This window comes from Excalfactoria chinensis, chromosome 3 (assembly GCF_039878825.1).
Source record: "Excalfactoria chinensis isolate bCotChi1 chromosome 3, bCotChi1.hap2, whole genome shotgun sequence".
Lineage (NCBI taxonomy): Eukaryota > Metazoa > Chordata > Aves > Galliformes > Phasianidae > Excalfactoria > Excalfactoria chinensis.
The window spans coordinates 74829965-74855893 of record NC_092827.1 but is presented as its reverse complement, the minus strand read 5'-3'; the positions used below and the strand labels follow the sequence as shown (position 1 = coordinate 74855893).

Genomic DNA, 25929 nt, shown 5'->3' with positions numbered 1-25929 from the left:
CTGATGTTTGCTGACTTTTACATGATAATGTATATGAAATACAGGACATTTTGATTAGATTTGGAAACACAAGTTTACTGACTGTATTCTGATTTCTGTAAGGTCATGGTTTTCCCCTAATGGATACGCGTGTCCAAATGTAATTGAAATATAAGATAATTTATTTATCTTCTTTAAGGTCTCTATTACTATGAAAAGTAAGTCAGGGATAGTAAAACCTAGTGCTTAATTTTGCTTTTAAGTTGTTAGGTTTTCTTTGTAATTATTATTTTTATGTTATTTTTCTATATTTTCCCTACAAACAGATTTTGTTTGTTGAGGTTTTTCTTGTTCATTTTTCTATAAAGGAACATTGAGTATGAAACTTAAATGTAGATGTTTTCAGAAAGCAGTCTGCTTTTTTTTCTTGTTTAAGGTATTGTATTTACAAAATTTAAAGGATAGGGGAAATGATGCAGAATTTTGTCTGAACTGTATGTGGGGTTACTGTTCCCAGTGGCTTGTGCTATCATCTATGAGCATAGTTTTCTTCAAAGATTATCCCTCTTTTCTGTGTTATGGTGGCAAAATTCGAGACCTTTGTGTTTTAAAGTCTGCTGCTGTTATGTGACACATTTTGTCTTTAAGAAGCATTTGTAAAACAGTACTGTAGCAGATAGCTCCAGCAATTTCAGGCCAGTAAGTTATCTAAGGACAGAAGTTCATTGTTACATAATTAAATTTAATGCTGTGAGGTGGAAAATTTGAATGCATGAGAAAGCCTCAAGCTACATAGTTGACAAGCTGTGTCGTTTGTGTGCGATGGCTTTGTTTTTGAAGAATGGAGAATGCTTCATACATTACAGTAACAATTTTAGTTCAGTTTCTGATAGAGGCAGTTCTCGAGGAAACGGATAGATAAAGCTCCCCTTCTTATACTTGAAAACAGTTTATTGAACTGTTGTTATTTTTTTTTAATAGGTGGATATTTATAAGGTAGTTATGTGATGGTGAAAATGGTTGGTGGTTTTTAATATAGAAGCTTTTAATATATATTTATTTCCTATATGTTTCCTCTCTGGGTAGGTAGAATATCAGATTTTTTTTTAACACTAGTAGTGTGTCCTATATCTGAGGGTACTCACTGATGCAGAAAATAGTTCTTTCTGTTGTGGCTCTGCAAGGCTGTCAACTTAAAGGCTGTTCAGGCACATACATTCTAAGACTGTTTTCATCTCATTTGTAAAGCCTAAGATGGAAGACAGTATTAGAAAGATTAGGGGAGCATTTTGATATGTGATGTGAGACTTGACTCCTGGGTTTTAAACTGGAAGAATCTTCAAAAGATCTCATTCAAAACAGTCATGTCAGTCCTTGTGGGTTATTTTGTATTTGTGGATGTCGGCTGCAGACTTTTTTATTGAAAGGAAAAAGTTGAGATCTTACCAAAATCCTTGCTGAGTTTCAAGCTACTATTCTCTGTGATTCAAGTGCATTTCCTCAACATCTCTTCGAACTTTAGTGCAGGGGGCATTCTGTGACTGTCTTCCTAGCAGAAGCAGCCTGTTACTTAACTGCTGTTTCCTCTTCTGCTATTATATACACATTATACCTCACTATTTCTGTGGTATGTGGCACTTTCACCTCCTCCCAACAGCACTGTCACTTTCCTCAGAAGTTTAAAAATGCAGCTTTATGACATAATGAAAATCAGAAAGGAGATGCGGTGTTACTCAGCTCATGCTTTAGCAGCCTCATCGATTATCTTACTATTTTACTTACTACTTATCCTTGTACAGACTGGTTTCTTTCTGAAGAATGTTGGTATTTAATAGGTGATTTGCTGCTGATCCCAACTGGAGTTGTTACTGAGTGTTCAAAAACTTAGTTCAACGTTATTTTTGTCTGTTTACCAGAACTGCAAAAAAAATTAGATGGCTCAGCTTCATTGTGGCTTACAGTCTCAAGGTAGAAGTACTCTTTTAAGCAACCTCAACAATGCCAGGCTATGTAACAGAACGGAAAAAAGCCTGGCAGTTCTTTTAGTAGCCTCTTGTGGTTCCTGGTGTGCATATATAATGAAATGAGAATTGGAGTGTCACAGCAAGCTTGTGAGGTTGGAAGGACTGAAGTGAACAAGTGTTAGAAGAGGAAAGACAGTTACGGTGAGAGATTGGAATAACAAAAGGGAAAAAGAAAACAAACCAAATCAAAGAGATCCAAAAGCTTAGTGCAGTCTCCAGTGGTATAAAGCCGCATGTGTTTGTCAGGACCACCAGTCACTGGGTCAATTGCAAAGTAAAATGCGGATGGAGGGTGAGCCATGGCTGCGTGGATACAGTGAAACACCTTGTGGAAGAAGGATTTCCTATCATCAAAAACTGCTAACTTCTGAAGCCAATGGAATTTCACAAATTTTGTGGTTCAAAGCATTTAATGAAAACTGATATCAAGTACTGAGGCTAATGGTTTAGTTGTCTTTTAAGATCAGAGTGCTGGATAAAATGCATGGAAGTCCATCTATCCTAACAAGAAAAAGCTGTGTTAAAGTGAGGAAATTCAACTCAGAGAATGTTTGGTCTTGGAAGAAATGCATAATATTGTGGATACAGCTAAGGCTGTGTATTTTAAAGTCTTTTAAAAAAAAGGTTTATGTGGGAGGACAGACTTGAGATGTGAAGTTCAAGGAATGAAGGAAGAAAGCTTGTAGAGGAGAAACAATAAAGACCAATCAATATGGAAAGGCTGTGGGTGAACGTGATGAAGATAATGTACCAGAGAGTGAAGAACTGAATGAAAAATGGATGCGGTGGTGTGTTGCATGAACAGGAAAATGGAAGGCACATTCGATTTAGATGTTCTTAAGGATTTATCTGTATAGCAGTGTAAACTGCAGAAAGAACAGATTGGCTAAATTGCCTTCTGTACAACTGAACACTCATTTGATAAATTCTGTAGAAAGTAAGAAATGGTGTTCGATGTTTTCATGCTGCCATCTGGTTACCTCTTTTGAGTGGAGATAACAGAAATGGTGAGACAAATTTTCCTTTTTTATTCTTATTGTTTATTGGTATTCAACCAATACATTTTTAGTGAAACGAAAGTGGTAGAAGACAAAAAAGAAATTTGTATGGAAAAAAATTCCAGTAGAAGAACAAGAGGGACTTGCTTCTTTACACTGTATGGTTCTAGCATGCTTTCTTCGTGAGCCCATCAAGCTGCGTACAGTGATTGCTGCTACTCCTTAGCCTTGTTCAGGAATGTCTTTGATCTACAGCACTTCTGACAGTTGAATATACCCACGCTTTACAGTCTTTTTTCTTTATATTTACTTATTATTGTAATTATTATTATTTAATTTTGAACATGTCTTATGACTGCTCTGAGCATAAAGCTCAGATTGTTTTTTTCCTTCTGGCTCTGTCTAATGTGTATACTTAATGGTGGTGGTAGGGAGGATATTCCTCCTCTGCTCAATTCACTGCTTTGTTGACAGACTTGAATTAGTGAAGTCCATTGTACCAGCACTTGTGTCCTTACTTCAGCAGCCAGAGTTCAGACACTCAGTGCTCTTGTATTGGTAGTAAGCTGAGCCTTCTCACAAGGCTCAAGCTGAGATGCTTGTGAGGATGTTTGGAGTGCTTATGTGAAGGTGTTTGCTGTTTATTTAGATATGGCTAAGCTTACAGTAGTTACTTCAGTGCAAATAGTTGGGTCAGTCATCTTGATTGATAACAGACAAATGCAACTTGAATTCTGTTGATTTTCATTTATTTTAGAAAATTGCCATCTTGTCCATCAGCTCCCGTCATCCCGTCCATCATACGTATTGTAGAGTGTTATGGTTACATCAGAAAACTACCCACACCATTTTTTTCTTCTTTTGGTACAACAATGAGCTAGCTGCTGTTATTTGAAAGTCTTTTAAACCCATTTCAGTTTCTCTTCTAATTAGATCGAGTAGCCTCAGTTTTTGTGTGTTACTAGCTGCCACATCTGTGGGCAAATATTTGTATTCTTACATTGCCTATTTATTTGCTAATGTACAGATCCTCATGAAAACTTTAGTACTCAAGACATCATGTGGATTTTGAATGCACCCTGGAAGATTTTGATTCCATAAATGAAATGTTAATATGGTAACCTGAAATAGATGTAGTCCTGTTTCCACTTATTTCATGGAATTTAAAAGGGCATCTGTTTTCTGTTTCTTCAAATCAGCTCACTTGCATTACAAAAGATAAGTACCACTTGGCATGATTGGACTGAAAAATAGTTACTAAAATAATAACTTTATAATAATGGTTGAAATTGTTAACGCTTGCAGTGGGAGAAATGGGTGCTTTCCCTCAGCAAACTGAAAGATAAATGAAAGCTGCCTGCAAATGTGTAGGCTTAAAAATGTGAGAGTATTTAAGTATCGTTGGTTCACTTATTACCTCATTTTTAATAGCTTTATCTTATTGACTGAAACCTAAACAGTCAGATTCGTTTACTTTCTTGAAGTTGTGTATTTGACTATTGCTTGGTATGAATGGAAGCAAATATGAAAGAGGAATAGAACTGGAAAGAAACGAGGGTATACTGATAATACATTTGTATCTATATGCACATGTGCATATGTAAAAACAATATAGATAAATTATCTAGGTGTTTGTTATGAGTTGGTTGGCTAGAACTATGTTTAAATAGCCTGAAGAAATTTTTTAAAGAAAAATTGAATGGCGTATCAGCTTCTCTCTGAAACTGATCTGCTGCTCAGATTTTTATTGAACTGTATATGTCTTCCACTGCCTACACTTCACTAAAGCATCAAAGTAACATGTTTGAGAACAGATCCAAAGACCTTTTCAAAGATAAGAAGTAAACATTCTGAAGACCTTATATTTGTAATGTACAACAGATCATTCCAACTGAGACTACAGCAAATGAATGTCTTTCTGTACCAGAAGGCCCTAATAACTTTTGCATCTCTAAATCCTATTAACACTAACACGTGTAATGAAACTACTGCACATGGGCTGATGAATGTTGTATGTTAACTTGCTTATAAAATGGTTTATTTGGGAAAATATTTTTCCTTTTAGCTAGCCAAGGTAATACCTGCCATGAAAAAGATGACTAAGAAGAAAATATTGAGGCTTTAAAAGAGAAAAAAAAAAAATAAATCCCAAATTAGTTTGTGTTATTATAATTGGTTTTTTGGTTGTTTTGTTTTTTTTTCTTAACTTTTTCCTCCATTTATGCTTGCCCAGTCTTGCAGTGACCTAACAGACGTTTCAAAGATATGAGGTTTAGGTCAGACCTAGCCACTTATAACCAATGCATTGAAGCAGGAAAAATGATTAGATAAATTGGGGGGTTGAGTGAAGAAAGTTGTAACCAATTTTCATTACATTGGCACAAATCATGAGGCTTAAGAGTCTAAATAATTATTTTTGGAATTGTCAGGTAAAAGTCATGGCACAGGAGGAATGGGGAGAAAGAGACGGAAGTTGTGCAGGGAGAGAGAGAGAGACCATGAGAGGGGTGGTAAATGGAGAGCTAATTTCTTAACATTACTTCAGTTCTTTAAACACTGAATTATATTTATTTTTTAGAAAGCTTTTTTATTTGACACAGCATAGTTATATCTGACCACAGCTGACAACTTAGGAGGATTTCCTTTTTCAGTGGCATTTTTTCACGTTTCCAATTTGCATCCAAACCATTTTGTAAGTGTTGCTTACTGGTTGTAGCATGTATTGCACTGGTTCTTGCATCGTGTGGTGTGAATTCGTAAGAAGTTTTAAAGGTTGTGACAGACTTTCTAGCCTGCCCAGTGCTCCACGTGTTTTAATTCTGATGGTTATAAGCGTTCATTAGTTTATAAACTATTAGTTTGATATTTTCCATGCTGTATTATGATATTTTTTGCACAGTATTCATGATTTCTTAAACTGTTCTGTAAAGACAGGTGTCATAGGAAAATATTAGAATCTGCATGCCTTTATTTACTGTATCCAGTTTGAAAGGACTCCATTAACCGTGTTGAAAAGACTGTGTTAGAACGTGAAATAATGACATTCAGTGGGAAATTAATGAAAACAATGACTTTGTGCTATCACGTTTTGATAGTGAGAGAAGCCTAAGCCAACAAAAATGGCTCAAGGAAGAATTCATTTAACAGTTCTTCAGATGCTGGGCCGTGATGAGCTTTCTCCTGTATAGGTCCCGGAAACATTTCTCAGCCTCAGCTGAACCTGTGTTTATTTAACTTTATACTGTGGTATTCCTTCCTGCTTCTGAATTTGTCAATAAAATCTGTTTTTATTTAAGGCAACTTGTGTACGTTTTGGACTAAAAGCCTATCAAACAAAAATGGAACCAATCCAGCAAGTCTTCCTCTCCTTTTCCTGCTGGGGAGTGGATAGGACTGAGGCAATTAGTGGTTTTGTGGCCAGGCAGTTTGTGGGAGAACTTTATGGTACTCTCTATGGACGTGACCACAGAAACTCCCTGGAGTCACTATCAGGAGAGGGAAAAAATAATGACAGTAATATTGACAGTGTTGTTATGAAGAAAATACACATCTGTAATCTGGCTTTAGTCTGAGTTAAACCTGGCTTTCTAGTATGAAACATCTGGGTCTTGTTAGAAGCAGGAAAGGTGTCATCGATGAGCTGTTCAGTTACGTCACGTCTTCACTTTTCATATAAGTTATGGCTTTTACTTTTCCCTTAATAAGAAAACAAAAACTTCCAGAGGGTTTGAGGTAAGATCCTGAATGTTGAATTTCTTTAGACCCAGTTCAACACTGCAGGTTTTTTTTAAAAGCTTCTCTTATTTACTTATCAGGGCCAATTAGATTTTAAACAAAATTCTTGTTCTGAGCCTTGTGACTGTAGGGCAAAAAGCAAAGAGTTGGCTGCATGGGCCCAGCAAGATCCCAGCCTGCTTTCAGTATTATACGTTGAGCATCCACAAATTGTATTTCTTTCATTTCAAAGGAAGACATTATTATTTTTAATTTTAAAGAAACGAAAGAGTTGAGACACATCTGTATTATTAAACCACGTGTAAAATACAGGTTAGAATAAGATTTTCTGTGTGGTCGCAATTGCAGAAAATTCTAGCTAAATTTTCTGAGGATAAAGGTACTCACATGATTTTAGGTTTATATTGCTTTAAGAGAGGTGAGTACTGAAGTCACCAGCCCATATAATAACAAAAGTTCTGTTTTTTAAACAGGACAAAAGATATCTTATCGTTGGAAATCAGAAGTTCCCAGTGTGGGGAATTCTCTGCATACTGTCCATCTGTTATTACTAAGGCTGAGAGCCCTGCAGTATCAATGTAGCTGTATTTACATCCTGGCAGTACTTGTTTTGCTTGTTACACTTGTGATGAGCAGTTAGTCCTACTCTACTCGCTGGTGCACAAGCACTAGTAGCAGGTGTTCTCTGCCCAGAGGCTGCCCTGCCTCTTTGGATACGGCCACAGGAGAGGAGGATGTGATGCCCAGGCAGGGTTAAGCCTCACTTATAGAGAATGCTGTATTGGCTACATGATTTTTGGATCTGGTTGGGAAAGCAGCTTGTTCTTCTCCAGCAGTGTTCCTTTAGACTGTGAGACTAAGGAAGAAGGAAACAGCACCACTTCGAAAATGACATCCTTCCCTACTTGTGTTTTGATTTGGGACAGCCCTGTAAATAGGAATTGTCCTTTCTAGGGCATTCTTGTTCTTTCAGTTTCCCTGCATTTGCAACATTTCCTGAATCTTGCCATAGTCTTGCCTCACTAATGCCTGTAATGGAACAGTTCCATGTTGGTCCCTGCTCTTTGATCTTCTGTACTACTATTTTCACCCATCAAATGTTTTTGGTTTTTTTTTCCCAACTATTACAGACTGCAAGAACTCTGGAAGTGTTGAGTTGCATTCTTTTTTTTTCTAGAAGGGAATTTAAAGTAATTTATTGTACTGTTCTATCTCAGAATATTTTTTTGACACTTCTACTCTTTTTTTCTGTTGCTTTGTGAGTGACTCCATAACAGAAACCAACTTAGCAAATGGAGGATAACGAAATAAGCAAGCTTCACTTTGTCATCAGAGGGCATCTAGCTAAGCCCATGTGTTTTCTCTAGTGTGTTTTAGAGTATTCATAAGTTTTCATGTTGATGATAATATCTAAAATAATGCCTTAAGTTTATGTGCTACTAAGAAAGTGAAAAAAAATACCATAGATGAGTCACTGTGAGTCACTGTTGACAAGGTTGTTAAAATGTATTAGGGGTACAGTATAGCCTGTCAAACTGTGTATGAGTTTGAAGCTTCTTTTCTCTGTAGAGCCTTTAAATAACTTGAATATTTTCCCACTTCTGTTTTCTGTTGTTGTTGTTGTCTTACGAACTCTTTATTGGAAGCTGTGCTTCAGCACAAAAAATATTCTGTTGTACTATACTGACTTTGTACATTATATATTATACTTCTCTTTGTACATTATAGTAATGTACACAAGTTTTGAAATGTATGATTAATTACTGTATATTCCAGTGCATAAGGTGCCTTTTTTTCTTTTCCGTTTGTAAATGGCAGTACGCAGTTTAGTGTATATTCTGACTTCTAAACTACATAAAAATTGATATGATAGGTGAATTCAGACCAGTTACTTAATGAAAAGATAAAATCTCTTTTGGTGGTCACTGTCAACTTCACTGTAAGATCAAAGTACAGAAACTAATCTAGGTATGAATTACTACAAAGACTTTTACCTGTAGAAGAGTATTTGACTCATAAAAACAATTTCATTTAAAATCATCTCTTCTACAATTGGTGTTAGTTCATACATTACTCTGGTATATCTGACAGTTATTGCTATGCATCAGCCATCACTTTGTTTTTACATACATTATAGTCTGCCAGTGCAGTCATTACTTGAGGAAAAAGAACAGTATTAGAGGGGCAAAATACTACAAGAAGCAAGGCAAATTGGAAGCATGTTGGAGGCTGCTCTCATGTAAGATAAAAGACAGAAGAATTAATAAGCTTAGTAAAACCAGAGACTGTGAAAATGCACAGTAGTGCATCACTGTATATTATATTGCTGTGTGTGTGGAATTTATAGTGGCAAGTGAAATTGTTACAGGTATTTTCAGTCAGTGCAGATGGGTAAAGAGTAGGATGACAAATTGTCTTACAAAGATGCAGACATACTGGAGCTATACAGAAACGACTTCTGCTAATGATTATTATGTATGCCTAGAAATAATTGAGTGGAGGCAGCATAAAGGAGGAATTGTTTTGTTTATCACGCTATATTACACATCCAAGCTTTTGACCTTGAATGTTTCCTGTAATAAGCCTTGGCAAAGCGTTATGAAGAAACTCTGGAATAAAAGGCTGATGGACAGATAATCAGGTGTTTACACTACAGGGAGTTTACAAGGCCTTACTATATAGCATTGTCAGTTGATTGAACCTTTTCAAATGGGTCATGGAAGAAGCGAAATACAGCATTAGTAAGGCACTTGCTGTCAGAAAGGATGAGTGTACAAGACAGTTTAGAACTATAATTCTTAAATGAGAGGGAGAGACTTCTATGGTTTCAGTGGTTGTGAAAATCAAGATGACGTACATGTAGTGATGAACTATGCAACACCAACTGCTGGTTAAAGGTAAGAAAACAGTAGTGAAGTTTGTCTCCTTTGTAGTTTTAAAGTCACAGAAGTACTTTAAAGGGTTTTACTACTGTTCACAATGAATGTTTTTTTTTTTTTTTTTTTTGCCACTTTATCTCTGATAGAGAATTCATCTTCTGCATAGAAAACATACCTCTTAGCAATTTGGGCATTGCTTTAATTTTACATTCATTAGAATTTTACTTAGTGGTTACTGTTCTGTTTTTTTGAGTTCTTTCTCTTCAGCTGTTAAAATGACAACTCTTAGTTCCTGTTCTGGAGACACTCATTGAGTATGTGCCAGTGTTTGCCATCATAATTTGACCCAGTTTTCATTCTCTCCTCATTTGTTTAGTGTTAACATCTACGTAAGAGTCACTTAGTCATCAAGGATGTTTTTTCATTATATTGTTTTATAATGGCAAATTTATCATATTACAAAAGTTAATGGATGATAGATCTAGAGTTTTTTTCCCACAAGATGGAGATCATCAGTTAGCAGCAGAATTTTCCTGTACCCTGGGGTACACAGGCCAGCTTAGTGTAGCTGTAACTTACACCCTGGTTCCTACAAACTTCTGTGTTGATATATCAGTATTGATAAAGCTTTGCGGTATGTAACAACTGTAGTGTGCTTAAAAATGCTTCTAAAATCAAAAATGGAAATCATGACAACAAAAAAAACTGTAATGTGCCTGTCCTGGTAATTGCAGATGGATAAAGACTAACAGTTGGTTGCAATAAGATGAATTTATGGATAACATTTAGGTTTTTAACCAACAAATGTTTTTATCTGTAAATAGTCCATTTTTACCTGTAGGCTTATTTTAATTTCATGTGTTGTTAGACGCCATAAAATAGAACAGACTGGTAAATGCAAAAGTGATGTTGTAATGGTTTCTTTTGACTCATAGTGGTTGTTGTTGTTGTTTAGGAAGCCAGAATTGACTGACTCTGCCTCTCTGCTAGAGACCTTCAAGTTCCTCGAAAATGCAGCTGCAGACTTTAGTGATGAAGAAGATGAGGAAGATATTGAAGGAAGAGAGAAAACAATCATTGATACCGCAACAGTGAGTGGAAAAAATAATTGAAAAAGTTACGAAGAACAGAAAAAGTGAGATTAATGAGATGCCTATATGCAAAGTATATGACTGTGTATGTACACGTGCAAATCATTAATGCATCTTTATGATGGTCTGTCCAAGCATGTGTGCACAGGAGCAGTTCATGCATACAAGTTGAGCTTTGCTATCTGTCTTACTGGAAGTTTACAGTGACATATTTTGGACTTCTACTTTATGCCAAGTAGTAGTTTTGATATATGTTTGCTGCAGTTTTTAAAGTACCAGATATCTTTTTAAAAGATATCTTTTTAAAGTACCAGATATCTTCTTAGTAGGACAAGTGGAAATGGTTTTAAGTTGAAAGAGGGAAGATTTAGGTTGGATGTTAGGGGAAGTTCTGTACTAGGAGAGTGGTGAGGTCCTGGAACAGGCTGCCCAGGGACATTGTGGATGCCCCATCCCTGGAGTTGTTCAAGGCCAGGTTGGTTGGGGCTCTGGGCAACCTGATTTACTAAACATGAAAGTTTGGTGGCCCTGCCAGGCAGGGGGTTGGAACTTCATGATCCTTGAGGTCCCTTCCAACCCGGGTCATTCTGTGATGCTGTGATTCATTCTGCGTGATTCTTTTTGTTATTATTTTCTAACTTTTTTCAGTGCATTTTATATTTAAAGTGACTTGTAGAATTTTCTGCTTGCAAGGTTCAGGACTGAAATCCCACCTTTGATTTAAGTGAGTTGTTGAAGAAAGAAGAAGTATAACAGGAAATTTTTTTAAATGTAGTTAATAAACTTGTTTGTTTCTGTATTCAGTCAGTGCCTGACTCCCTGCCTCACTATGTATACTTTGCAACGTGATTTGGTCAAATGATCATATTAAGTACATACATGGAAACTATACTCAATTTTATCCTCTTCTTTTTGGAATGAATACTTACTCATTGAATTATGCTTCCAAAAAGTTGAAAAAGATATAACTTAACAATGGATGCGATCATTTTTACTATCAATCGTAAGAATCAACTCTTAAAATTGTAAAGGTATTTTTCAAAGAGGATCTTGTAGTTGGTGGGCTGTGAACCCACCAACTCTGTGAACTCATTGAGAGTCTGAGACACGTCTGTAATTTGAAGTATAACATAATGTGTTCACTAAACCTACCAGGAGTATTAAGCTTAGCATTTAGTATTGTTCTAGCCTTTGAAATTGGTTCGTTGTGTCTAGAGAAAGCAGCCATTCATCCTTATGAACTACAGGATGTTGTCCTAGGTACTAAAGTATTTTCACTTCAATTCACTTCCCTTAATGGGTGGACGGTTGGACTGGATGATTTTGTAGATCCTTTCCAATCTTGTGATTCTATGATTTTGCGATTCTATAGCAAGGTTCCAAGTCAAAGTGCCATGATTGATATAGTTTTTCTTTTTCTATAGAAATTTTTTTTGCTTCTTATTTCTAATTTGTTAATTTGTAGGTTAATCAAATAACTTCAAAGCAGCTTGTTCATTTTGAATATTATAGGAAAAGTAAATTTATGACAAGAAGCATACTGTGAGGTGTTTTGTTAAAGCACGTGGGTTTTTTGTTTGTTTGTTTGTTTCCCATTACTAAATTTGCTTTAAAATTAGATTAGAAAAATGCAGTTTAAATATGGAAGTACTGTGTATAAATAACTGTAATGTCTGAGGACGTGTTAGGATGAAATGATTTTTGCCAAACCTATGCAAATTAGTGCTTTCCTTAGGTCTTTTTCTAGGCTACTTTTTTAATCTTTTAGAGTGATTTCAGAGGTGAGTTAGGTTATTTTCAGGATAGAAGAACTAATTTGGCTTTGCTGAAGTTCTTCCCATGGCACTGTGTTGGGGTATTTTGTTCTTTGTGTATTTAGGTGGTTTTTCTTTGTTTTGTCTTTTTTTTTATCACTATCAAAAAAAAGTTTGTACTTTTCTGGTATTTAAAAGCCTGATAATCATATACATCATTGTAGATTCATTACCAAGTGATTGAGTATTGATAGTTACAGGAAGTAATTATACAAGTGATTTTCAATTTTACTTTGAAATTTGAAGGAAACCTTTATGTTAATTTTAGGTTTATCAATTTCTTGCTGATTCATACATTTCCTGTTAGAATTTTGTATAGAAGACAGTACTGATAGATATAAACATCATGCCATCTAATTCGGTTTTTTCTTTTCCTTCCTCATATTTTAGATTGTAAGGAAAAGAGTGCTGTCTGACAGTAGTGAAGACAGAGACACTGAAGAAGCTCTGAAAGAATTCGACTTTTTGGTTACATCAGATGAAGGTGATGGGGAATCGAGAAGTTCAGGAGATGGAACAGACTGGGGTAAGGAAATGTAATGGAATGTATCAGGAGAAAGAAAATGCACTAAGATTATATGGTGATTTGTTGATTGTGGTCTCTGTCATAATGGGAATGCCTTTTGAATGTTCATATAGTAAATCCCTTCATTGCCAGATTGAGATTCTTGTGACATGATATTCTCATTTTTGTTTATACTGCTTGTATGTGAGGGTTCATTATGTCTTTGTTCTTTTTTTAGTAATAGGGCAGATAGAACTTCAGTTCTATGAGTGGAATCTCACTGTGATTTTTCCAGTGCCCCTTTTGAATGAAGGACTCTGATGCAGATGTATCTTACAATTCCAAACATTCTTTGCTTTCTCCAACTTTGACATGAAAAGTAATGCATTTCAAAGAACTGAACTAGTTGAAATCTATTTATATATTTGCAATTTGGAAAAAACGATTCATTCTGTTTCTCAATTTTTTTGTTACAAGTTATTAAAAGTGTGTAAGTTCAACCCCTCAGTCATCAAGTGAAATCTGACAAACTGTTCTCCATGTCCTCAAAGTTCATGTCCTGCAACCAAAAGTGCCAGGATCCACTTTATCTTGCAGTAATTATTCCATATAAACACAATGCACAGGGAAGAGAAGAAGGAAGAGAACTGACTGAATGTTTTATGAGTGGTTGTTTCCTCCTTCTGCAGCTTCTCTGTAAAGTTTTACACATTAATGGGGACAGATTGGAGATATGGAAGATGAATGGGAGATAATTAATCTTTATAATGGCATTGAAACATTGACAAAAACCAACCGTGGCAGCAGTGGCACTCACATGAGCTAACAGTTCTGAGATACCATATTTCAGTGAAGTTACTAGCTTGTAGTTGCACTCCAAATTACTGTTCAGTAGAAGGTAACCTCTTTGCTGAGAAAGTACATCTCAGGTTTTTTTTGATACAGAAGTCAGCATTCTGATGACCAAGCAAATTTAGGAATGGTGCTCTTTTTTATCTTAAATCATTTTATTAAGTTGTTCTGATATTTCTTCTCCCCAATATTGAAAGTTCATCTATCCACCAATGCTTGAAAAATGTTCCTACTGCTTGTGTCACTGTAAAGCTTGTATGCCAACAGGAGCTTTTTTGTTCTCGGATTCACACCTTGAGTTTATTTTTACTTTCATTGATAACAGCTGAGTAAAAAAAAGAGCAAACGTCTAACATTAAAAAAGAAATTGTCATCAGAAATAGTTCAATTTCTAAAAGTGATAGGGGATTTTCTTTGAGTTACAGGCCTTCAGGTTTTTCACTTATTTATATTTCACAGTCTGTATCTTTCGTAATATTGGCATGTAAGAATAAGTTTCTTCAAGGGACTGCCCTTATGAATTGCTTATGTTAATTTCACATAAAAGAAACTGTTAAATGTAGCATAAAGCACCAATATTGTGTATTGAGCAGCACTGTGTATAGAAGCAACATAGGAAGTCCTTGGTTCATTCTTGATCCTAAACATTGCCAGTAAATTATAGTAATCTGTAAAATATGTTTGACTCTAAAGCTTCTCAGGAGCAGTCAGCTGATCTTTAAACTAAGTACAGTAGTTCAAGATCCGCTTGTGAAGTTGAACAGAACCTGTGGGACATGTAGGAACCATCTGGGGACAGTCTGTAGAAAGTAAATTTTTAAAATAGTTTCCTGGAAAAAGCAATTTGAAAGAGGTGGGATTTTATTCATCGTTAGGTATATTGAAATGTTTCTGTAGCTTTTTCTAAGACTAATAACTGTCCCGATGTATTGCTAAGTAAATGTTACTTACGTTTTTTGAACAGCTTTTGTATCTGGTTATAGAAATTAGGCATGTGAAATTTTATCTCAATTTCTTGTAAAGAAAATTGAGCAAATAGAAGTGGAATGGGAGTTGCAGTTTCATAGGTTTCACGAGCTTGGTACTATTTCTGTCTGTTTGAAATAAGACGAGTACAGCAGATGTTACCTCCTTCAGTTGGAGATCACTTGGTGACATGACTGAAAAAGGATGTTTCATTTGTTTCACTTTGTTTAGAAAAGGAAGACCAGTGTCTCATGCCTGAAGCCTGGAATGTCGACCAGGGAGTAATAACCAAACTCAAGGAACAATACAAAAAGGAGCGCAAGGGAAAAAAGGGGGTGAAGAGTAAGTGGAAAACATTGCACTTTAAAATCATAAATCCTACATCTTTCACACCCTTAATTCTATCTCTCTCTCAATGTTTTCCTAAAATTACTTACTCTGTTACTTTGCTGCTCCTGACTGCTTTCCTTTTCACCAGTTCCCAGGGGTTGAAATTAATAATAGTCAATCAAGTTACCTGATAAGTAGTTGGATTAGATACAGTTTCTTCCAAACAGGCGTTGGATTAATTAAAAATTCTTTCAGAAATGTAAATTATAAAATGCATCGGTTTAGTAATTTACACTTTAATATAGAAAATTTCATAACCCCGTCTTAGCTGAAAACATTCCAGTTTCACAGGAGGAATTAAAGTCTGGTGTGCAAATTGATCAGCCAAACGGAAGCTGTCTTGAGTATCATGTTAGGTGACAGAGGAAAAAAACAGGTTAATTTCTACCCCTGTTTATACTTAACATTCATGACATGAAAGTCATACTGTCATCGTAATTTGTTCTGCAGGGCTCGAAATAGAAAGCATCTCTAACCATCCATTTATTTGTAAATCATGGTATTAATATCACGGTGTTATATTTTGTTGGACTAATCTTTAAAAACAGTGGATACTTTTATCCAAACAAAAAACTGTGATCAGTATCTGAAATACAGTTTCTAGCCCTGTATTATAATTTTTCTTGAAACACATATCCATTTTGTAAAACAATGTTTTTCTTAACTAAGAATTGAAATATTTTTAACTCAGATGAAGTGTTTAAAATAAAACACAGTATGCGTAGCTTTATTTCAAGCATCTAACCATACTGAGAATTCATGTGCAAATGATGTAAGCTAGTAATACTATATGTAGTCCAGTAAGAAATGGGAGATGTTTCTCTCTGTGTTGGAAGATGCTTATAAATCCTGGTGATACTTCCAAAAGATATGTATAATGATAGAAAAGGTGTCAGACCCTTGTTTCACTGTTAGAGGCTGACTGGTATTAGATTAGGACAAGGACAAGGAGGAAAGATTAGATTAGGACAGGACGAGGGGAAATGGCCTTAAGTTGCGCCAGGGCAAGTTCAGGTTGGATATTAGGAAGAACTTCTTTACAGAAAGGGTGGTTAGGTACTGGAATAGGCTACCCAGCGAGGTGGTTGAATCACCATCCCTGGATGTGTTTAAGAGCCGTTTGGATGTGGTACTCAGGGATATGATTTAGCAGAGGTTTTTTAGAGATGGGGTACTGATTAGGCTGCGGTTGGACTTGGTGATCTTCAAGGTCTTTTCCAACGTGGGTAATTCTATGATTCTATGATTATGTATTGATGTGATGAGCTGCTTATTGCTCCATGGTAGGTTATATTGCTGAGATAGATCAATTTTAACCAAATACACAGAATAAACTTTTTAAAGTTAACCATTACCGTACTTCAAATTTCTTGGATATTTTTGTCATCTTTGGAACCATTTGAGTTACTGGAATTTCCAAGTCTAGTAAGAAGTTGAGTTGGACAACCAGAGTGCTTGTAATTCATAAAACTGTTTTTAAATTTCTTTATGGTCAAGATAGAGAGGGTGTACCAATATGTGACTTCAGTAAACTTGGTATTTTTAACTTGTTTGTTGTTGTTTTTTTAGTACATGGATGTGTTATATTATGTCAGAGCGAATAGTTGTAGGGTTAAGCTAGCATAAATGATTTAATCAAATGATGGAAGTTATATTCTTGAACAACTACTGAGTACTACTTCATTTTGGTAATTTTAAAAATTTAACTGCATACAGATGTAGACATTACTGGAAATCATTCTATACATTTATGAGAAAAATTTCTGATGTATGGCAGTGCTTGGTCACCCAGTGTTCCTTCATAAGGAAAACTACTCAGCACATTTATAGTATCTTTTTTGGGTTGACTTAATGCTTTGATCTTGGGAGACCAAATGGTTTGTGCAGAACAGAAATAAAGCATCTTTCCATGAGCAAAACATAGGTGGATAGGCATCAGTGCAGAAAAATTAGGAAGTCACAGTCATTTTCAGCTATTTGTTATATTGCACGTGGTGAAGAAGAATGTGAGGAAGGAAGTGGGGGGAAGAAAAAGGGACGAAATATCTTGACATTAAATTATAAAACAAAGCTAAACTAAAAAAAGCTTGTTACTGTAACTTTAGCTTCATCACAAATCATGTTTAGATGACAAACTGCTACCAACTATAATATTGTTTATATAAATCAAATGCTGTAGAAAAGCAATCTTGCAAAATCCTACTTCGTGTTACCTCAATCAAATAATATTTTTGTAACTAATGAGTTAAACACAATTTAGTCAATTAACTGTCATTATGGTTAGGGTGGACAAAGTGGAGTTTGCAATTACATTAGTAAACTTACGATTTTGCAAGGCTGTAGCAAACACTCCTGTGAAGTAATAAGAGCATACATATATTAAAGTACACTTCTGTGTTAAAGCTGCTTGAAAATAGCTGTATTATTGCTGGTCTAGGAAAAAAAAAAAAACAAAACATAATGGACTATGGGTAAGACATTTTCCCATTCTTAATTAAACTTACAACAGGAAAAACTACCGAAGATATGTTTCAGCCTCAATCCTATATAAAACAGTCAAAACAGGGATGTGGGAAAATGATGGAGCAAAGCACGGGTAAGTGTCAAGAAGGGCATGGGTCTTCACCATATATAGCTTCAGGAAGTAGGCCAGTAAATCCGGTTGTGTTTATATTTTAATGTAGTTATATTTCTTTAGATTATGTAGTTCCACAGTTCTACACTACTGCACAAATAAGTTGAAAATACTTTTCTTATGATAAGAATATGCTGCACAAAGAACCCGATGCACAAATATTGAAATATTCACAAATGCTATAAATTGTTTTGGAAAAAGAAATAATATAATAATTGTTGCTGTGATTCAGTTGGAGGCATTCTTCATCATTCCATGCAGCTGGCAGTACGAATGTGTAAATGTGGGGAAAGCTGTGCATTCACAATTCTTGGTTGCTTCTATCACTTTCTTTTCAATAAATTCATTTCACGCTGGGTAATTCATTATTACTGCAAATAGGTGCTCATTTTTGTGTATGTGTGTGATAACATTTTAATGCAAGGTAGGATCCTTCGTTGCATGTGCTGCTACGCTGTATCTGATGTAATAAGTAACGCTACTATGAATTACCCATAAACTATTTTTTGTTTGTTTGTTTGTTTCTGGTTAGGGCCCAACAGGTCAAAGCTGCAAGATATGCTTGCAAACTTGAGAGATGTTGATGATCTCCCTTCATTACAGCCATCTGTTGCACCTTCTTCTAGGCCCAGTAGCTCAAGGCTCATTGAACATGAGATAAACAGGACAGACGAAGGTAAATATTAAAAATGTGCTTACACTTTCATAAAGGGTAGATGTTTATAGTTACTTTTGCTTTAAGAGTACCCCCTAAGATATTCCATGCACTTCACAAATACTGACTCAGTATTATGAGTTCTGTCTAAATTCAATAATATATTTGTTCCCTCCAGTTATTAGGAAGATAAAGACAACAACCTAAGTAAAACCCTGGCTGAATACTTTTCAACATGGTGGAAAAGATTTACTGGGCATTTGGTGGCTTGTAATATGAGATTCTTAAGTCACTTGCTTGTATTGAGAGCCATGCATCTTTGCAGCATAGCATATGATTTCCTTTATTAGTATTGCCTCTATAAGTTGCTAAATTGTGTATTTGATTCAACATTTGAACTGCTGGAATACACAGCATAATAAATGTATTAGGATGTATAAACTTGTAAAAGATCATATCATGTTATTTATTTTGATGGTAAATATGTATTTAGAAAAATGAGAAAGATGTGGTTTTGGCTTTATAGTCTTACAATGAGTGTGAAAATGTAAGTTGTCCAAATTATAATTAAGATGTCGAAAATGCCCTGGTGTGTGACATAGTTACTGAAGATCTCAGTAGTTCTATTTCCTACATGCTTGGTGATTTTCTTTATGAAAGAAGGGGGTAACTTAGCAACACTTGGAGAAGTGTAGGAATTTTTTTTGTTGTATGCTTCCTTTCCAACTTTTCTCATTTGTACTGAGAGCCATATTAGCAAAACTCTATTCTCATCTTCTTTCAGGGTTGTGTTTTTAATTCAGAGACTCAGGCTGTGATGAAAACGAAAGAGAACAGTTGACTGTTATTAGTCCAAGTTTGGTGTTCCAAGCTACTAGTTGCATATTCCTTTGTAAATTTGATACCTATTGATATTTTTGGCATATATTTGTTACTTTAATTCTAGTAGCTTTCCAAATTTGACATTCTGTATGCACTGGGTACTGAGCAGAGTATTACATTGTAGAGAGAATGAAGACAAGAAAAGTTTAGACTTGAGTGTGATAAAGATACGAGGTGCTTGTAGTTAAAAGGTAATATCTAAGAAACTTCATCAAACAGCAGAGCTGAAGGGCTTTTATTTCTTTTTCAAAGGTTGTAGAAAGTAAACAGGACACTTCATAGAGATGTGGAGTGGAATGGAAAGATCAGGAAGATTGGGTTAGTTATGCTGAATGGCCTGGAGAGGAATTGAATAGCATCTGTACCTGATGCCTTCAGACAAGGGGAAGCAGCCTGAATATATCAGTCTGTTCACTGTAAACCATAGTTTGTTCAGTTTTAACTTATTTAGCATAGCAATATCAACACTACACTGCTGAGAATGAAATGGTGTTTATTTTATCTCCCTGGTAGAAACAGTATTTGCCAAAGCGTGTACTTAATGATGCAACTAAAAGAGTGGTAGAAGGGTTAGGAAGTAATTTACTGCAAAACCTTTGTAAGTTGACTTATACGGTATGCAACATTGAGTAAAGTCTGTTATGTCCAGAAGCTAATACATTTTTATCTATTCAGTCTTCGTTTTGTGATATATAGTTTTGGAGAGTTGTTGTAAATGGAAGTTGGTAAAGGCCCAGATACTTTCCAGTTGTTTCACTTGATGCGGAGCCTTATGGTGACATATATGTGAACTGCACTGATAGCCTTTTATCTTTCCATTTCTGGTGAATCTGCCTATGGGTATGTTTATGATATGGTGAATGGAGAGCTTATAGGCATGCTCTAGGAGCTGCGAATGAGTAAGATTGGGTACTGCTAGTAAAACATGGAATTCAATGCTAACTAATCTCTTTGGCAGTTGAACTGATTTTACAAGTAGCAATGAAGTACAAGAAGCTTCATTGCTTCCACCTAGCTCATTGCTAGCTGAAAGTGCATGTAAACAAGCCTCACTGTAGACATGCTTTTGTATATATGTGACTACAGTGTTATGAAGGAATCCCAGCTGCTCCCACCAACTCTTGGCTATTTTTTGTTGCTTTTTCAGAGTCTGTTAGCGGTGGGGAAGGGCCTGCTCTTTTCTGTGTTACTTTTGCATTATATATGTGTGAATGATAGCATAGCCCTTCCTGTTGTGGTTAATGACACTTAGTGTCTTGCACTTGCACACTTCAACTGTATGTATTATGTTCAGAGGATACATTTTAATGGTAAGTACAGTGATCCTTTTATATTTTTTGTACTCAGCTACTTAGTATTTTGAAGGTGGAAAATACACTGTTATAAATCAGCATTGCATAAGCCTGTGTTTCAGGGTTTGTTTTTTGTGTGTTTGTTTGTTTTGTTTGTTTGTTTTTCTTGCAGTGGAAGCTTTAACATTCCCTCCTTCTTCAGGGAAATCTTTCATTATGGGAACAGATGAAACCCTTGAAAATGAGCTGGGTCTTGGAGAGCTGGCTGGCCTCACAGTGGCCAATGAGGCAGATTCACTGACTTATGATGTAAGTGGTTGTTAACAGGAACTCAGTGTCTTGTCTCTAGTTGATGAAGGCATATGGAAGTTACATGTGTGTAGGTTCTGCAGAAAACCTTTTCCTGTTAAAATTATGCTGCTGAAGGGTGTAACAAATTTTTATTTGAAATATCTTTTTCTCATACGCAGCAGACTTCATTCTTGCCGTGCAGGCTCTTCTTATCTTACATGCTTGCTGCATCATTCAAATAGTTGAAAGTATCTGTAAATGGTGATAATGAAACAGCTGAGTACTTGTAATCCCACTGGCACTGAGCACAATTGCTAATAACATGGCCAGCTAATTGAGTGAAATTAGTGTTCCTGCTATGTTGAGCTGGTGAAACCATATGTGTGTGCACATTCGGGCCACTTCTCTTCAAGCAAATTGAGGAGAAACTGGAGAACCTTTGGTGGCATATGACTGATGAAGAGATGTTAAGGGGATTGATCTTGCTTAGTTTGATATAGAGGAGGCTAAGGGATCCTCTAGTAGTAGTGTATTGGAAAGATTCTTGTAAGGACAACAGACTCAATCTTCTCTGTTGTGCCAGGTGTTAAAACAAGGAAAGAATAAAGAAAACTATGGTGTACATAACAGAATTAGTTATGTATGGAAGAGCAACTAAACTACAGAATCACTACACTTAATACACTGATAACACATTGTGTAGTAAATTGGAGGTTTTAGGCTTTGCAGTAGGTTCTTGCTTGTTTGCCTTCAACTTGCTGCATCAGACATATTTGTAATCCTATCTGCATACCACAGCTATTTTTGGAATTTTCAAGTTGTATGCATTGCATAGTTAGACACATACATAACAATTAAAGACAAAACAAAGTCAAGTGCTCATTCTGGAGTGGACTCCTCCTCCCCACCAGCTGTGCTTTTTAAATCTCATACTAACTCACTGTTGTATTTTAGTGGGAAGAGAAAAAAAAGGCCAGCTGCCCTGTTAGTAACTGAGCTTGGAGCTCTTGGCAGTCTTGTGAATGATGATGGGGTGGCCAAACAGGCAGTGCATCAGAACTAGAATCTGTCTCCACCTCTACTGCTGACCTCCTGAGTGGAACTGCCCCCAGTCTGCTTCACAATTTATAAGCTAATTGTAGAGTCACAGAATGGTTTAGTTTGGAAGGGACCTTTAAGTTTAAGATCATCCAGTTCCAACCTCCTTCTACAGGCAGGGGTGCCTTCCACTAGACCAGGTTGCTCAAAGTCCCATCCAGCCTGGTCTTGAATGCTTCCAGGGAAGGGGCAGCCACAGCCTCTCTGGGCAACCTGTTCCAGTGTCTCACCACCCTCACAGTAAAGAATTCTTCCTAATATCTAGTCTAAATCTGCCTTCTTCCAGTTTAAAACCATTTCCCCTTGTCCTGTTGCTACAAGACCTTATAAATAGTCCCTCTCAGCTTTCCTATAGGCCCTTTCCTGTATTGGAAGTCTGCTGTTTGGTCCTTCTGGAGCCTTCTCTTCTCCAGGCTGATAAGCTCCATATATAATGTATATGCCTGTCCTTATAGGGGGAGGTACTCCAGCCCTCTGATTATCTTCATAGCCCTTCTGTGGGCCCACTCCAACAGCTGGATTTCATATCAAATCAAACTCTTTTGAAAGAACATTTTTGAATGAGAAACAAACTGTGAAAGCCACTGTCAATACTAGTGTGTCTTGTTAGGTGATCTGGAGTGTCTGTGGATTTGACAGATGTGACACAGGACCTGTGCATCTGGTATGACAGCTGGAGGCCAGGTTCAGTTCCTTCCATCGCCTAAGTAGGCGTTAGATGCTTGCCTTCAGGCGGACGAATTCTACTCCAGTTATCTGTGGCTACTCTGTCTGTGTTGCACACTTTTTACTGGGACTTTCTTGGCCAGTCTCCAGGAAACCTGACAGAGCTGCTAACTTTGCAGTCCTGCCCCATCCTTGCACCAGCTCCAGCATTTGTCTGTTTCCTCACTGAGCCAGCTGAGCTCAGTAGGCTGGCAAAGAAGTTGAGCGATCTCACTGAGCAGACCATACATAATTACTAAGAAATACAATGAGACTGAACCCCCTTTTTGCTATGTCTCCTTTCTTGTTTAAAATCTATAGAACCTCCTCAGTGAAGCATAGTAAATAAATCCAAAAACAACATTAAAAAAATAGAACAACTCTTGTTCTTAGACCTATTTTTGGTTCACATTCTGGAATAAAATGTAGATTCTTAAAAGTGTCTCGTAATAGTTCTTTCTTTATTGAAGTTGATAAAACTTAATTATTTGGGATTATCCATAGCTTTCAATATAGTGAAAGAATTTGTATCTTAAGCATGATTGTTTATATCAATGTTTTATTAATGGATTGTTTGCAGTGATTACAGCAGGGCAAATTTAACCGTGGCAGTCTTGGTTGAGAAAGTCATAGAAGTCCATTTGACTTTTTACAACATCTGTTCAGAGGAACAATGTTGATGTAACTGTTTATTTTTTAGGGCTTTCTTTATGGATCTGTGTAAAATGCATTCAGTGCCAAGTAGCAATCTCTGTGTATATGATATCTTAGTGCTTGCCAGTAATATTCTTAGTATGTAGCCAAGACTATTTTCCTGTTTAAAATTGTTTTCTGGCAAGATCATCTTGTTGTGTGTTATCACAGAACTTGTATTGCCTTAAGTGAATAGGTTAGACTGCTTTCCTTTTCGCATTGCTAGACATCTCTCCATTTCTGTTAGATCTCTACTAGATAGATAACATGTCAGTGGTACTTCAGATATTCAGGCACAGCAGTTTGCTTGATTCAAGCCCAGCATTAATGAATGGGCCAATAGCTATGTCAGCTTTCAAATACCAAAGTTTATAGCAGTATTAGTCAGAAAGGTGCTTTACGGCTTTTTAAATTGTGCAATCTAATAGTCATGTGGAGTATTACAGATTTGCACAGAATGCATTGCTGCAGAGATAGACTTGTTGCCTTTGTGAAGTATTTGTCTTCGTACTTGTTTTGAGTAGTCTGATGAGCTTTCAGTGGACTGTAATTCAAGAACAGGTTATAATGAAAAAAAGGTAATTTGTCATCTTCTGAAAATGGCAAATTAAAGCTCTGATATCCTTTCCTTGTATCTTCTGATTAATCACAAATGTGCCCTTTTTATTATTATTTTTAGATAGGAAACAATACAGATGCACTGAGAAAGACCTGGAACCCCAAATTCACCTTAAGAAGCCACTTTGATGGAATAAGAGGTTTAGCTTTTCATCCAGTTGAACCAGTGCTAATAACAGCTTCAGAGGACCATACATTAAAAATGTGGAATTTACAAAAAACAGCCCCAGCAAAAAAGTAAGATTTTTTTTTTTTTCTTCACTTCCTTAAAGCATTGTATTTATCGAAATAAAATTGTGGATATGGCTTCATCTGGTGGCCCTTGGGAGTTAATGGGAATTGTTCCTTAAGTACAAAAGCAAAGTCTTAGAGAATTTTGGAGACTTTTAGAGCATGCCAGAAGAAATCTATGCACGTTCATGAATTCGTTTTATTTTTTAAAAAGAAAAACTGTTCCTTCTTTTTCAATATATGTATTTTGTGCATAGACTAACATGGGAAACTAATTTACTAGTATAATATTTGGATGTGACTTCCTAGTATGCTTGAATCTGTGTATAAATATATAAACATACTTGCCTGTATGTAAAAAGTAAATGTATACTCATGTGCATGAATACATATGTACAGAATTAAACATTGATGGCAGTGTTGCTAGGTTTATGTGTACAGTGTTTCCTTCGTATTGCTAGGGACATGAGGAAACGTATATATTTGTAATAAGGCTAATGTAGTGACGGCTGTGCATCATACCTTTTATATGAAGACTGGACTATGTCGGTCATAGTCCTGAAGTCTATAATTAAACAAAACAAAACAAAAACAACCCAACACCTGACTGGGAAAGTCCTGAGCAGGAATTTCTCCTGAGCAGGAATTTAAGTGATTTGTAACTGTGTTAGAGCTTTGGTTTAAAGGCAAGGTGTTACAAATCCTTTCCCTGGGTAGGAATTTGTAACATTTAAGGAAATATTCCATATGATGCTGATAGCCCTCTACTCCTTCCCCACCACTGATGTACTCTGCACTGATGTGCAGAGATTTCAAAAGAGGTAGCAGTGATTTTTAAGAACTTATTAATTCTGGCACATTTTTGTAAACATAATGTAAGGTCATATGTGTGTTAACATTTTCTTGTACTTCATTTAGGAGTGCTTCTCTTGATGTAGAGCCAATATATACCTTCAGAGCACACAGGTGAGTTCTTGATAAGAACACCATCTTATTTGAGAAATACATGATCTTTAAACAGACACAAAAAGTTTTAAAACCATTTCCACCATGCCCACTAGTGATTCCATGCAATACTTTTATTCTCATGCTATTTAAAATACCTGCTTATTTTCATCTATTTTTGTCTGGCTCTGGGTGCACTACCATTTTTATAAGAGAAAGCTACAAATTATGCAGTTCACATTGAACTAGGTATTCCATTCCAAATAGGCTCTTGCCTTTTTGTCAGATATGTGTGTATGTAGAATGAAGCTGTGTCCAATGAATTAAAATGTACTGAATTTTTTTCTTGGAAAAATCTTCAACTTTTATAAAGGCTTTATAACTTTTATAAACTTCATAACTTTTATAAATGAAAATAATAAAACCTATCATCTCAAAATGTGAAATGTCTGAATTGTCCTTACTGTAGTTAAATTACCGAATATTGCAGAGATACTATTGTGGGAAGTAGTGTAGCCTATGATCCGAGAATGCAGAATTTCCATTGCAGCTAGTGCAGCAAATTAATTGTATTGAACTGGAAAATTTGAAGATGACAATATTTATCACTTAATGAAAATGTTAATGGTCAATTTTTTGGGATGTGGTTTC

At 36.0% G+C, this 25929-nt stretch overlaps 1 protein-coding gene across 4 annotated transcripts in view; it reads left to right on the top strand.

Annotated features, from left to right (window-relative positions):
* STRN (striatin) overlaps positions 1–25929 on the top strand; it is a 59268-nt gene that overhangs the window by 23571 nt on the left and 9768 nt on the right. The window contains exons 6-13 of one of the 4 annotated variants that reach the window (XM_072331245.1): positions 10571–10706; positions 12911–13046; positions 15075–15185; positions 17743–17829; positions 18401–18544; positions 20900–21006; positions 24164–24339; positions 25252–25299. In XM_072331245.1, coding sequence (XP_072187346.1) covers positions 10571–10706; positions 12911–13046; positions 15075–15185; positions 17743–17829; positions 18401–18544; positions 20900–21006; positions 24164–24339; positions 25252–25299 — 945 coding nt within the window. Of the gene's footprint in view, positions 1–10570; positions 10707–12910; positions 13047–15074; positions 15186–17742; positions 17830–18400; positions 18545–20869; positions 21007–24163; positions 24340–25251; positions 25300–25929 lie in introns of all 4 variants that reach the window. The other 3 variants (XM_072331244.1, XM_072331247.1, XM_072331246.1) reach the window with 3 other exon arrangements.